General features: G+C 43.0%; 1 protein-coding gene across 4 annotated transcripts in view; it reads left to right on the forward strand.

Annotated features, from left to right (window-relative positions):
- Myom1 (myomesin 1) overlaps positions 1-15,632 on the forward strand; it is a 123,408-nt gene that overhangs the window by 63,115 nt on the left and 44,661 nt on the right. For 2 of the 4 annotated variants that reach the window (XM_039083799.2, NM_001191584.1), the window contains 5 exons: positions 5,001-5,184; positions 5,499-5,673; positions 7,906-8,027; positions 9,269-9,559; positions 11,407-11,603. In XM_039083799.2, coding sequence (XP_038939727.1) covers positions 5,001-5,184; positions 5,499-5,673; positions 7,906-8,027; positions 9,269-9,559; positions 11,407-11,603 — 969 coding nt within the window. The remainder of the gene's footprint in view (positions 1-5,000; positions 5,185-5,498; positions 5,674-7,905; positions 8,028-9,268; positions 9,560-11,406; positions 11,604-15,632) is intronic. The other 2 variants (XM_039083797.2, XM_039083798.2) reach the window with 1 other exon arrangement.

Here is a 15,632-nt window from a genome sequence, read left to right on the forward strand (position 1 = left end):
AGACATGATGAGGGTAGATGGAATGAGAACAGAGACGATACTTTAGACAGTAGGGAAAGGTGAGGACAGTGAGACTTCGAGCACCACGGTGTGAAGCAGTCTCTTCACCACAACAGAGTGGGCAACGAAACAAACCAACCTGAGTTGCCAATTCTTTTCCCCAAACGCCTTATTATCATGTTGGGGATCAGTACTTGGGAGGGCAGCACACAATGAAGCAGATGGGTGAGGAGGATGTGAGAGCCTATCCGATCATGCCGCCCCACCCAATATCCAAGGAGCTAAGATGAGCACATGGTACAGGGGCAGCTGCAGGCCAGGGCATTACTGAGGACAGCAGCCAGCGCTGAAATGCATGAGGATCGTCAGTCAAAGGGCAGGTGTCCGTCATGAGAGCATGGCTCCAGAAAGGATATTTAAGAAGAACTTAACACGAAGCTCCAAGTTCATGGTTAATGAAGTTTTGATTGGAGTGTAAGGGCTGTAGGGCACTTGCCTAGCATTTGTGAAGCCTCTGGTTCAGTCCCCTCTGCCACAAAAAATGAGGTTAGGATCTATTTTTCTTTTTGTCTGACATGTAAACACATTTATGTATTTATTCAGAGTAATGTGCTATTGTCAACCACAAATGAAGCTAGTGTTTATGATTTAAAATTTAATATTTGCAAAATTACAAAAAAGGAATTCTTCCCACCCACCCCCACCCTCACAAAAAAATCTGAAATTCACTTTTCCTGTTCTATCTGGATTGCTACTTTGATCGTTTGATTTCAGAACAACTGTCAGGTCGCCTTCCCTTGCACTTACCTTGAGAGGACTCAAGTCTCAGGACTGTAGCTTATGGAATCGTCTGCAAATTAGGTGGCAGGGTTTGAAGCTCAAGTCCACACATACCAGGCTACTCCTCTGCCTCACTTCCCCTCCCCCCTCCATGTGATCTAATCACTGCTTCCTGAGTACTGTGCTTACAGGCTTGTGCCTCGAGGCCTGGCCAACATACAGTCTTATATAATGAGTTCCATTATTGTATTTTCATGCAATTTCATAGCCTTCTCTCCTCCTCCCCTTCTTCTCCCCCACCTTACTCCTCTTTCTCTGTCCCATGGTCTTGTTTTGTTTTTAGAGGTTTTGTTGCTGTTGTTGTTGTTGTTGTTTGGGTTTTTGGGTAACCCAGTGGGTTTCACTAGGGTCGCTTACAGGAGCATGGTTCAGGGATTGTTTATGAGAACGTCGGTGCCTTACCAGCGGCTATTCCACTGAAGAAGATGTCACCCCTTCACTACCAACCACTAAGAAGTGTCCACAAGATCCTTCCTACTCCATGACCTAGAGTGTTAGCCTAATTATATACAGATCTTTCAATATACACACCTTTCAGTATGCAAATTTTAAATATATGTTTTATATATGTATATAATGTATATATGCATACATATATACACATACATATATATTTACGTGTGTACACACATGGCAGCACATATTATGGAAGTTGGTTTCCTCCCTCCTCCATGTGGGTCTCAGGATTAAATTAGGCAGGTGAGTCTGATGGTAGTGGCCTTTGTCCGCACCTCACTGGTGAAGTATGTAAGCATATGACAGCCTTGTATTTACTTCAAGTTGGTGGCTCTCACGAGTTACACCAGAGGAACACAGGTCATGGCTTGCGGCTCTCCTGATTATTAATTAATTTTCTTGCAGTGAGCTTTTCTGGGGTCCCTGAGGTGGGACGGCTCCCTTCTCATCTCCAGCAAACTGCTAACAACAAACTCGTGGCGCTTTCCCATGCCACATGGGCTTCTTTCAAGAGTCCGGTTTTATGAAATCTAAAAGTATATTTAGAGTTTCATATTTTATAAATGTTATCCCCTAATAAAATACAACTTGGGTGGTGTCCTAGGCATTTTTCCACTTTAATAGAAGCAATGGTAGAGTAATAGCTAAGCATATACTTCCTGGTATATTTCACACACACACCCACGCTCACTGCATTTCTTTGAAACACTGCACAGGAAGAGGCTCTGAATTAGCCCTGGGACTGTAATTACCATTTTGCTGAAACAATGACGCATAACAACCCACCCTGAGACACGGTCTTCACATGAGTCAGCACTGGCTTCTGTTGACCATCTCCTCTGGCCACACCAATCTGAGTTTTTCCATGAAAGTCTGTAACTTTCCCAGATCAAAATACATATCATCTGTTATTAAACGATTAATCACTTCTTTTATTTACCAGCATGCTCAGTTGGATGGAATGAAAGATAATATTTAAGAGTATGGCATCACATGGAGAAGCTTCACAGAGGGTATTCCACTCGTACAGCATCCGGGACGCTGGATGCTGGAGGAGTAAGGACGCAGACCTAGGATGTGCAGAGACCTGGGATGCATTTGCAGGATTTTCTAGACGCCAAGCCGCTCTGCTCTAAGTCTCTTTCTGGTGGGCCATTTGTGAGGTTTTGGCCTTTGCATAGGTTTACTTACTGGTCCCCTGAACATTTTTCAGCAACCTAGAACGTTCATACATCCACAGTGCTATCTCCTAGGCTATCCTATGCTTACAGTTGATGGAACTTTCACCGGGGATTTGTATGCACATGAACTATGTGCTGGTCTGCCGTGTTACAGGCTCATAGTCAAACATTGAAGCCGTGCCTGTGATCCCTAAGACGGTTGAAACTGAGGGCCTCAGTAGCGAGAGAACCAGGTGAATCAAGATCTTCCTTTAAACTATCCTATCCCACTGCGTTCTTTCCAGCCTCAAACTTTACCTCAGATAGCTCATGTCTTGGGTATTTTTCCTCATTTCCCTTTCAAAAATCTAGTTACGACAGTCGCAGAACAATGCCACTCACTCACTGTGCTTTTATCTTCAGGAATGGAAGTGAAGTGGTATTTGCCGGAGGCTGCGTAATGAACAGCACTTGTTATATACCTTCGTAATTCTTAGCAGCGACCCTGTGTGGGTCACACTTTTATTTTCATTTGCCCATTTTATAAATAAGGAAACTGGGTCATTGATAGGTTTTATAATTTGCCCCGGATCACACAGTAGGTAAAAGGCAGAGGTAGGATTCGAACATAGGGAAATCTTGGCAGTCCAACTATGGGATGAGCATCTCTAATCCAAAAATCCAAATTCCTGATCCAATCCAACACACTTAAAATGTTTTGAGATTTGGGTTGGGGATAATTAAATAGTAAAGTCTATGTAGGTTTCACACACACACACACACACACACACACACACACACACACACACACGCATTCTAAAATTGCACACACTTGTAGTTCTGCACACTTGAAATAAGGGATAAGCTACCCGCATTGTGCTGGGCTGCTTCCAAAGCTTAAATCTGCTCCTCTCAATAGTGGGGGCAGTTCAGTCAGGCGGGTTGAAGTTATAATGGCTTATATCATCCCCAGCGCAGCAGAAAGCAGATATTGTCTTTTTTACTATGAAAGTAAAAATGATAAATAATTGCTCTGGTCTTTCCCTGAGGAGACACGCCAAGAATATAAAGATGTGGGAGAATTTCATCACTTACAGGAGCAGATCACACGTGCAAATGACGCTTTACTGTGAACCATATTGGAGGAACACCAGAGTTTCACCTTGTTAAATTTACCTGTTATACAGATGAGAAGGTTGAGGCCAAGAGCACCCATTTCACATTCCAAGGTCATCCAGCTCCTTATTAGTTGGGTCTAGACCCTTTGGGTCCCTTCTGCCATGCTCCTGAAACATGTCAAGTCAACAGAAGTCACGCTGGATAGTGTACTGGAAACTTCTGTGTCATCGTTGACAGATAATCTGCCTATTATAAAGTACAGATTTCTGGAAGATTATGTTGAAAATGACTTTTAACCTATAAAAATCTCAGGCAAGAGCAACTGAGTTTGTGCCTTTGCTGACCAAGAGCAGAGCTGGGCTTAGAAGAAGAAGAAGAGAAGGGTCTTTTACTTCAGACGGTGCTCTGTCCTGCTAGACTTGTTCTCTGACTGTGCTATGACCTGTCAACTCATAAACTCACATCTTCATTCAAGGACTTCCAAGTCACTGTAGGAATAGAATTTATTCATTCATACATTGTGTAATTTTTTGTTTGGTTGTTTTGTTTTTGTTTTTGTTTTTTGAGACAGAGTCTGCTCTGTATCCTATCTGGCCTGGAAGTCGCAGTAGCCCAGCATGTCTTCGAACTCATGACTTTTCCTCCTGCTTCAGCCTCTTGAGGGCTCAGGTAACATACCTGTGCCACTACATCTCTGAGGTAACCTGTGCCACTACACCTCTGAGGAGTCTCTTTAAGTTTGTTTGTGTTTTTGGAAAGTATTTTATGATTTATTCCAAAACTTGGGCACAGTTTCACAAAGAAACATCTTTGGACTGCTATAACCTTACACACTTGTTCATTCATTCAGAGAAGAAACTCTGAGTGCCCTTCTAGGCTGAGGCAGGACATTGAGCAAGGAGGGCCCTGAGCTTGTGGAATGCACCTTCTGGCAGAGGAGACAATGAATAAATACATTTCTACTAGCAACAAGTGTTTTGATCACAAAATGCAGCAGGGAAAGGTAGCAAGAGAAGGCCCCGAATTCTTCCAAACTGGTGAAGGGAGGCGTTTCTGAGGAGGCGACAGCTAGTGCAGGGCGGAAGCAACATTTCAGAAATTTAAGTATCGAGATGGTTTATTGAATCCACCAACCCCATCCTTGAAGTGAAGACTTCTTTTTTTTCCCACCTACCCTTGAAGTAAAAACTTCTATAAGTAGATGGACAGCTTGCTTATATACAAGTGAAGCAAAGTGCTAAAATGGTTTATCAAACACTAAAAAGCTGGATTGAATGTAGAATCTTGGGGCCTTCAGATGTCCTTTCTTCCACATCTCTTCTCCAGACCCGCTGTAGAAAACAGGGCAGTTTGTCGGCAGGTAAATAGGCATGGGCCCTCTTTGTGCTCCGGGGGCTTCCAGTGATGTCAGTGTTTCTGTTGCAGTGTGATGTGGGAACAGAAAACTGGCAGCGTGTCAACACAGAACTCCCAGTGAAGTCTCCTCGCTTTGCTCTGTTTGACCTGGTGGAGGGGAAATCTTACCGCTTCCGTGTCCGCTGCTCAAATTCAGCAGGAGTTGGTGAACCCTCAGAGTCAACCGAAGTGACCGTCGTAGGGGACAAACTTGGTAAGTGTAGGGTCAGACCAAGCAACTGTGACGTTATGTGGAATTCCAAACCAAGAATAAAACAGCATGGCTTTGCTCATGCAAAACAGACATCACAGGTTTCAACAGCGGCTATAGTAGTCAGTGTCCTTAGACATTTCATTTTCTCATGTTTCCTAAATAACATTTGTTTAGCACAATCCATTATGAAGCAGAGCAACTGCATGTTTTACATGAATGTGCAAAATATTAATACATGAATTTTCTGCACACGTGGTGGAAATGAAATATATTAAACAACCTTGAGTTTCATCACCATTTTCCTCTTTACACAGATATCCCCAAAGCCCCTGGCAAAATCATCCCAAGTAGAAATACAGATACCTCAGTGGTGGTTTCTTGGGAGGAGTCCAAGGATGCCAAAGAGCTGGTTGGGTACTACATCGAGTCCAGTGTTGTTGGCTCTGGCCAGTGGGAACCCTGCAACAACAACCCAGTGAAGGGCTCACGGTAATGTGTTTGTGTGTGTGTGTGTGTGTGTGTGTGTGTGTGCTTGCACATGTGTGTGTTCATGTACTCATTCACTTGTATGTGTGCATGTGTGTTCCAGGATCACTGTAACTACACGTAGTACACACATCCAGTGGAAGAACACACAGACACACACACAAACATACATGCACACACACACATGCGCACACACACAGACACACACAGAGACACACACACAGGCACACACACACACACACACACACACACACACACACACACACACACACACACACAGGGCTAGAGAGATGAGTAAGTCAAAGCATCCTGCTGTTGCAGAGATCCCGCTCTTTCCAGTTCAGTTCCTAGCACCCACATTGGAGATTCACAATCCCCTGTAACTCCAGTTCCAAGGGATCTGACAGTCTCTTTGGACCTCTATGGGCATCTCCATATACAGGCATACCCCCAAACATACAAATATAATTAAAATATAATATAGGTATAATTTAAAAAATTAAGAACACATATACACATTTACTTTAGCTAGCGAAATGAATTTAAAGGTGAGCATGGCTAGTGTAATATATTTGGAAAAAAGGACTTGTGATGTCAGACGCATAAGAGAAACATAAAATATCACCTAAAAGTTTATTTTATAATTCTTCCCTGATTCTCTTGAATATTTTTTTCCCACTGACACTCGATGGTCCTTCACACACAAAGTAGTAGCAGACTCTAAGGACCTAACATGCTCTACTAGATGTATACACCTTGGTGTTTCAAAAGAACAGCACTTTACAAACTCTGAAGTCAACATGATCAAACCCAGGACCAAGCAGACAGAAAATCCCACAGAAACAGGGCATCCTCATAGTTTGCAACCTCTTTGTATCTGTTTTCAATGTGGGAAAAGTTGGGTTTTCTCTTACTTTTAATTGTTTTCTCTACTAGTCAAGCTGCTTTAGTTTAGGACAAATCTGAGAAGCAACCCTAGAATATCTGATGGGCTTGTTGTGCAGCTTCTGCCTGGCCTTTCCCCAAGGCCACAGACTCCCAGAGCATGAGAGGAAGCAGAACCCCAGAGGCTGGAGGCCACCAGATTAAGGGAGAGGGCAGCAGATTTCACGGGACATTTATTTCTTAGACTGAAATGTTCGTGCATTCCGTTCCTATCCTGGGGCACTTAGAAGCCCAGGACCCCAGCATCTACCTTTAACAACAACAACAACAACAACAACAACAAAAGCAGGAGCCAGTGAAAGGCAGATGGTCTGTTATTCATCGTCATGTCCATAACTGATGTCGTGACCCCCGAAATGCTCGATAGATATTCACCAAACCAGCTCGACCCTACCTAGACTGAAAGATTCCACTTCTTTTATTAAATATTTGAACAGTGAGTGGTAATGGCGTCATAGCAGAACTGTTAGTTCCTTTGGGTTACAGTCTTCAGGGCTGGTTTCCATGCCACAGTGACTCCTGGAATGCTACATATAGCTACAGCAGCTGTGGAGGGGTATGGTGATTGTAAATGTGAATCTACCAGGGAGTTCATACCTTATTGTGGAACTTTGTATCCACATGGTAGTTCTGGGGCCAGATTCCAGTGCGATTTCTCTCGTCTCTGGCATAAAGGAAGTAGCAACTAGGTTTTATCATTCCCTTACATTTTAAGTCTATACCTGAAGTAGCTACCCGTGATGTTGTCAACAGACCTATTATTTAGTCAGTGCCTCATTTGTGCTAGACCCACTAATGATATTTTAAATACTCTCTAATTTATCTTTAGGCAGAATTGATATGTGGTAGACTTAATGTTATCTTGTCGAACATTTTCTGATGAACATTCAGGAGAAGCCAGGCACACACACACACACACACACACACACACACACACACACACACACACAGACACACACACTCTCTCTCTCTCTCTCCCCTCTCTCCTCTCTCTCTTTTTGTCTCTCTCTCCCTCTCCCTCTCCCTCACCTTCCCCTCCCCTCCCTCCTCCCCCTCCCCCTCCCCCTCCCTCTCTCTCTCCCTCTCTGACAGTGAGTTTTATAAATTGCCCACCTGGCCTTCTTGTCTAAGGTGCATATATTACCGGAAGCTCTCAGTGTCTTTTCCCTCTTTTTGAAAAATGAATCTTTTCAGTACAATCCAGGTGTCCAGACCATTCAGTTAAGCTGCCAATCACTTCCCCTAATGCTCTTCCTAGGAAAGGCTCTGAAAGCTTTCTTTCACCTTTAGATTTACTTGCCACGGACTGACAACTGGTCAGAGCTATATTTTCCGGGTCAGAGCAGTGAACGCAGCTGGACTTAGTGAATACTCCCAGGATTCGGAAGCTATTGAAGTCAAAGCTGCTATTGGTAAGTTCCTTTTACATAACTTGGTTAAGGAAAATACCGAATCTTCCTAACTTTCCATCATTTCCATAAGCGGTTTAGAGTTTCTAATTTCATTCCATGATTCCATCATTAAATGGTCATCTTCTCTGCCTCCAACTGATGCTAACCTTCCGTAGCTGACGTCTTACAGATCTCCACCACTCACCAGCGTCTACGTCGTAGTGTTTCCATCTTCACATCCCAGTCTCCTCAGACATTCCCCAGTGTACGAAACTTCATGCTAACTTCATGTTCATCCCAGGACCCGGCAGGCCACCCTGCTTCCATGAAGTGGTACATCACCATAGCTTGTGTCATACTGTGTCTAAAAGCCATCTCATCTGCAACAGAGCCTGGCTTCTTCCTAACAGCATATTACCGTGCTGCCGAAATTCATACTAGACACATGCGGCTGCCTAAGCACATATTTCATCTCTGTTTGCAAACTAACCAACAGAGTAACATCTTTAAAAGGTAATTATACGTATATGTGTGTTGTATCTCCCAATCGTGGATAGAGTGGGTAAGGGATCCAGCTGGTTCAGAAAAACAGAGATAAAATGTACGGTATGCTAACATATGAATGGAAAGAACACATAGTTATGATGTGTAAAGCCCCACTATCACTGAAAAAAAAAAGACTAGGTGGGTGTGACAGTGTGGGAAAGCTGAAACAGGAGAATTATGAACTCAAGGTCCTGTGCTACATAGCAAGACACTGTCTCAAAAGCTGGAGCAGCAGAACTACAGCAGCCAGATTGAAGGTCAGCTTTCTCCTTTGCCTTCCTGTAAGGTATACAGTAGTAGACATATTGTTGTATGGGTTGGGAGGTACAACATTGCTGTTGCACTAACAGTCACGATTTGTATAAGTGTTAAACGGTGTCTTTAACTTTGTGTCTGTGCACTTTGCGGTCCTTTCTCTATTCTGTTGAATATTAGAGCATCTATCTCCCAAGAGATTTGCTTTTTCCTGTATAAACTAAAAACCTTTGGGGTTCCGCAAATAGAAATGGTTCCTGTTCTGTCTGCAGTTTGTGTCTGTTCTCATTTCTTCTTCTTCCAAACTACAGGGAAGTTAAACTGTTCCCTGGCGTACATTGTTAAACCAAGATTGGTTTTCGCTCTGCTTGCCGTCCTACATGTCGATGTTCGTTTTGCTCTAAGAGTAACATGTACAGGGTCTAGCTCATGCCGTTTCTGTTGTTGTCTGGTGACTGTAGGGGGAGGAGTGTCTCCAGATGTGTGGCCTCAACTGAGTGATACGCCTGGTGGACTAACAGACTCCGGGGGGGCCATGAGTGGAGCCTCCCCGCCAACCTCTCAGAAAGATGCTTTGCCCAGTAGCAAACCTAATAAACCTTCACCACCCAGTAGCCCTTCCAACCGGGGCCAGAAAGAAGTAAGTAAAGTAAATGGATCAGTTCAGGAGGAGCTCAGCCCGCCATCCATGGAGGTAGCTTCTAAGGAGCAAAGTAAATCTGGGCCCCCGGAAAAGAAGAAGGATCCAGTAGGTGAGAACTGCCAAGTCCACCCCTTCACCCATCATGCTCATCATCGCCCTCACCTCTCACTGTCCGGATCACTCGCTTCCTCCGTGTTCATGCTGCCTCGGTGTCGCTTCTGAATTTCACGTTTCTATCAGCCATTCAACGCGCTTTCATCTCATACGCTGTCAGAGTCATCTTGTGGCGTTTATGTGTCATTTCTTAGGCTTAGCAGTGACAAAATGTTTACAGGACCTCTTGGGTGAAGTGAGTTAGTCGGGAAGATAGTCTACACCCTAGACATGAGGGTAGGAAGGACTTGAAGATCAACCGGGTCACGTGCAGCTCTTTGACCCATTCGTGCTCAGGACAAGCACAGGAAAATATTTCACCATGAAGTGACAGTGGACCAAGCTCAGAGTTATTCATTTCTGTTGTTCAACCTCGGGCTTTTAAACGACTGTTCATATTTCACTCAAATCAGTAGTACTTGGCGGAAGTGAAAAGCTCAGAATAGTATTATAGTCACGGAGAGCTATATCCTATAATACTCCTTCCTAGAAGGGACTCATGGGAGATTATATGTTAGAAAGCTAATTATGAGCTGGGTGGGTGCTTTGGGTTAGTGTGTTATATAATGTATCATATAAAAAGCACTGATAATTTTTAAGTGTCTCTTGTCCATTCCCAATCTCTTTTCACTCCAGCTTTCATAATTCTTCTACTTCCCTGTTTTTTTTTTGTTTTTTGTTTTTTTTTTTTCGGAGCTGGGGACCGAACCCAGGGCCTTGCGTTTGCTAGGCAAGCACTCTACCACTGAGCTAAATCCCCAACCCCCTACTTCCCTGTTTTTAACCCTTATTTATGTCATTAAATAAGAATAAGTGGGGTAGTCCTCATAAGTGTTCTGAAATAGGATACACACACACACACACACACACACACACACACACGAAATGACTTTATCACAAAGGTCATCTTTGTTCCCAAAAGTTGCTTTCCATAGGAACAAGATAATTTATGTAACTCTCACAAATTTAAACAAATACCTGGAAACATTCTGATGTGCTTGCACAGCTAGAAGGACTTCTTGCTGTCACCACACCTTTCTTTCTTCATTGCAAACCATCATTTCGGTGGCCAGATGTAAAGGGGACCAGCAAAGCCGTGTAAATATACAACGACTTTTGCAATGTCCTTCGGGCATTTTCTCTAGCTGGGCACTAGCAAATGCAGCACTGGCTGCCTAGCCTTATGTGCTGTATACCAGGAATTTAAAAGCACAGGAGTTAAAATGGCTGTGATAAACATGTATCTACCAAGAGAAAGACATATGGAGAGTTGTGCCTTGTGCTGTAAAGTAATTTTTTAAAGGAGCATTTGGCAGAGCTCCAGGACATCTTCCTGACTGGAGTATACACAAACATCTATCAGGATGAGTGTATGGGGATACAGACCATTTGGAACTGTGTGGAGATGATAATAATAAGCATACTGAGATAGAAACCAAGATATATACAAACTCTACTGTCAACAGCGGCCAAATAAAAACAAACATTGAAACAATAAAAATGTAGATTCCCAAAGGGAATATTTTGTCACATGGGGAGATCACTTTGTTGAGGACATACCATTTCTCCAGATGGATTTTTAAAAAATCTTCGTTTGATGATTACAGTACACTTTCTCAGTATCTCTTCTTTTTCTTGTACACCAAGCCAGGCGCCAAGTTTCAGACCCACCTCGCATTTTTCTCACATTTTCATTGTGCCCTATGTCTAGCGCCCTCTTACACAGTGCCAGGCCAGGATGCTGAAGGTACTCAGACTCAGAAATGCATGTCTCTTACTCATGAGCTCTTCCTCTCACAACAGCGGTGCCATCTCCACCCTATGACATCACTTGTCTTGAAAGTTTTCGAGACTCAATGGTTCTTGGATGGAAGCAGCCAGATAAGACCGGTGGGGCAGAGATTACGGGCTATTACGTGAACTATCGTGAGGTGGTTGGCGGGGTACCAGGAAAATGGAGGGAAGCCAACATCAAGGCTGTCAGCGATGCAGCCTACAAGGTGAGCGAGCACGTCTCTCTGTGGAGTGACGCATCCTGTGCATGGCGAAATGCTTGCATGTGCACACCCAGGACCCGTTGAAGGGTTTGTGTCATCTAGTCAGTGTCCATTGTCAACACGGGTGTGACTCTGTGAAAAACATCCCTTGGTGATAAGATGGCTGGCCAAGCCGGACTTACATTTTTTCTTTCAAATGTAAGCGTAACTTTTTAAAGGATATTCATTACAAAATGTGTGTTTCTTGTGAGAACTAGTATTTTCTTTGAAAACTTGTGAAATTATCTGTAATTATATATCACTAGATCCCAACGTTGCTAGATCCGATATCTCTGGTTTGTTTTTAATTTTCACTGTTAAAATCATGATGGGTAACCAGCTGACTTGCCCTTCCTCCTCGTGATGCGTTCTCTATGATAGCGTCTCTTACACCCGGAAAGAAGAACATGTGTCAGGGAGTGGGGGAGAACTCCTGTCAGTGTGGGTGGAGTGGGACTTCACTGCTCCACCTATCATGAGTGACTCTTTTTTTTTTTTTTTTTTGGTTCTTTTTTTCGGAGCTGGGGACCGAACCCAGGGCCTTGCGCTTCCTAGGTAAGCGCTCTACCACTGAGCTAAATCCCCACCCCATGAGTGACTCTTTATGTGGGCTCAGCTGTTGACCATAGCATCACCTGCTAGGTCCAGTTGCCAAATCCCAGCACTCCAGACACACACACGGTGAGAGTCCAGAACAAGGTCAGGCTAGGCCACCAGGAGATACCCTATGTTGAAATCAGTACCACACTACTTCTACCTAACATTTGAAATCTATGACATAAGAATGCTAGCACAAAACTGTTTTATTTTCTGTCACAGGTTCTCATTAGGTAGCCCAGACTGGCCTCAAACTTGTAACCATACTGCCTCATCCAGCGAGTACTGTCAGCATGCACCACCACATCCAGCTACAAAGTTGTACCTCCATCACATATGGTATCCCACCAAACAGCTCTATCAAGATATGCCCTCCATTCCCTTACTGATTGCTGTGCAGGCCATCTTACAGATCTGCTGCTGCTGCTGCTGCTGTTGTTGTTGTTGTTGTTGCAGCAGGATACTTGATCATGCTGTGAACCCTGAGATTGTGTTACTTACTGAACAAACCTGTTCCTAATTGTAGTGCAGCTCAGCCCTTAGCACACACCTTTAATCCCTCTGGTTGGAATAAAAACATGCCCTTAGTATATGTTTTTAATCCTAAACATGAAGGTAAAGTTAGTTTGTAGAAGAATGTACCCATGTTTGAAAGTGATATCTAATTGAGAGGCATAAATTGTAACATCATTGTTATGTTGCTTGATGTAGCTAAAAACTGCAACTGTAACTTTCATTGTTTGTCATCTCTGAGGCTCCTTGTCTCCACCTACTAACCTAGGCTTAGTCCTGGAATCAGATGAATCAGAGAAAGATTTGACAGACTAGGGTATGCCCAACTCTTTTTTTTTTCTTTTTTTTCTTTTTTCTTTTTTTCGGAGCTGGGGACCGAACCCAGGGCCTTGCGCTCGCTAGGCAAGCGCTCTACCGCTGAGCTAAATCCCCAACCCCGCCCAACTCTTATAGAACAGGAAAGAGAAGCTATTTAAAAAAGCACAGGGAGGACGGAGTTTCACCAGGACAGATGTAGAGACAGGTTGTAGAGGGAGAACAAGGGAGACACAGGTGAAGGCAGAGGAGAATGAGAAGGAACCAGAAGATTAGAACAGATTGCCAGAGTTTAAGACCAAGCAGAGCAAAAAGTCAGAGGCAGAGAGAGAAGGCGGGGGGGGGGGGGGGAGAGAAGCCAGATTGAATCAGTCAGCTTCGAGAGGAGTTGGAGCCAGAACAGCTGAGGTGAGTCAACCAGCCAGAGATCAGAAAGAACTAGGAAGGGGTGAGCTTATTCAGCAGAAAGTCTTATTGGCTGAAAACCTTCTAGGCCTAGATTGCACAGAGCCTAGAAGATTCCAGGACTAAGCCTAGGTTAGCAGGTGGAGACAAGAAGCCTCAGAGATGACAAACAATGAAAGTTACAGTTGCAGTTTTTAGCTACATCAAGCAACATAACAATGATGTTACAATGCATGCTAACACACATAGTCACAGTTTCTAGGCAACTAGGCTTGTTGAGTTAGAACCTCTGTTAGTCTTCCCCTCCTCTGTGCAGCTCTCTTCTGCTTCCTGAAGTATGTGGAATCCTTGGTCTGCATCAATGCCCACATTTGACTATTCAAACATTCTCAGTTTTGATAATTTGAGTGTCAAATGAGTTCCAAGGTCTTTTCCTGTACACAGGCTCCGTTTTTCTATACTCTTCTCTAGTATGCCATTCAAAGTCTCACTCACTTTCCTCATGGTTTTCCTCCCAACCTGCAGCAATCTTTAGTGTTGTAAACACAATTAGCAAACGCATGTCTCTTAGCAGAGAGGTCTCCCTTAGGCCAGGGTCGCAGAGATTCTGCACTTGGTCACGTTCTAGAAGCCTTGCGGATGCTCATATCTCAGTTACTAATTCAGCTTTGAGGTTCGTATGTGTTGTGAGCCGAGGGTCAAAATCGATCTCCCCCCAACGGAGGCACCGTTCCACAAAAACCTAGTGAGATTCCTCTCTTTCCCATGATTCTTCTTATTCACGTCTGTCCTGTGCTCTGTGTCCTCTGCACTGGTCAGTTTGTCTGCCTCTGACAAATTAATAGTCCACTAGTCCTGTCATCACAGTTTACTGGCAAATGACCCATCCTCCCATTTCCTTGTGCTTTCAGGGTCACTCAGCTCTTTGCCCTTTGGTATAAATTACAGAACCAGGTTTCTACTAATTTCTGCCAAAAACCAAGACAAAGCATGAGGAAAAATTATACATTGAACTAAAATCTGTTAGAATTCTGATGGAAGGCGCAGAGAATTTATCTGTATGTTGAGGAGAAATTGGTAGATTAAATATATTGATTCTTCCAGCTCTTGAGCATTAGTAGTTTTCTCCATTTATTTGTGTGTGTATGTGTGTGGCATACTTGTAGAGATCAAAGGACAATTCACAGAAATAAAAAAATGCAAATACCATATAATGATTTTTTTACATATGGCTGTTTCACTTTTTGTTAACTTAAACATGAATTTATAGGTTCTTTGGGACTCTCCTAGAAAGAGTCCTATTAAATGCAAATAATACATTTACTTCTTCACTTCCAAATTTTACCAGTTATGCTTCGTTTTCTTGTGTTACTTTCTACCTACAACCTCTAACAGGAATGGCAATGTTGTCATTACAAACAGGATCCTTTGGGGGTTTTTTGTTTGTTTGCTCATTTGTATGTTTTTTCATTTTTTTGATACAAGGTCTTACAATGTAACCTAGGTGGCCTAGAACTTGCAGCAATCCTCCTGTCTCACATCTGAGTACTGGGATTATAGGAACATACCAGCACACAACCTTTTCATTTTGTTATGATTTTGAAGTGCTAAGGCTGGAAGCCAGGGCCTCATGCATGACTGATAAGCACTTTACCACTGGATCACAGCACCAGTCCTTGGTATTTATCTTACAGTAAAAACATTCCAACATGAGCATTACATAGTTACTTTGTAGTTAGTATTACCAGATGAAGGAGAGTTTTATTTTAGTCCTTGTTTGTTAAAAGTGAATTTGAATTTTTAAAAAAAAATGAATCAGAGTGGCCACATACTATATTTCCTTAGAATAGCCAACTAATTGAATAAAAATCTGTAGTCCTTTGAAAAAAAATATATACTGTATTTTGTTGATCAGCTTCTTGCTGTAGTGCAAATGAAAACATTGTCCTGAGAGTAGCTAGAATGTTATACCAATGAATGGTATGAACAGTACAGGAAGAGAAAGCTGTGGGATCATCTCACTAGAAAACCTGCTCATTTAAAATGTTGCTTTATGTATTTCGAGATGACATTATTACATGAAGACCAAGGGAGTCTTTCATGCTAATGGTTAAGTTCTGCTTTAAAGACAGTGTTTTTGATTACTGATGATACTGTACAGGT

Source organism: Rattus norvegicus, chromosome 9 (genome assembly GCF_036323735.1).
Source record: "Rattus norvegicus strain BN/NHsdMcwi chromosome 9, GRCr8, whole genome shotgun sequence".
NCBI classification, from domain to species: Eukaryota; Metazoa; Chordata; class Mammalia; order Rodentia; family Muridae; genus Rattus; species Rattus norvegicus.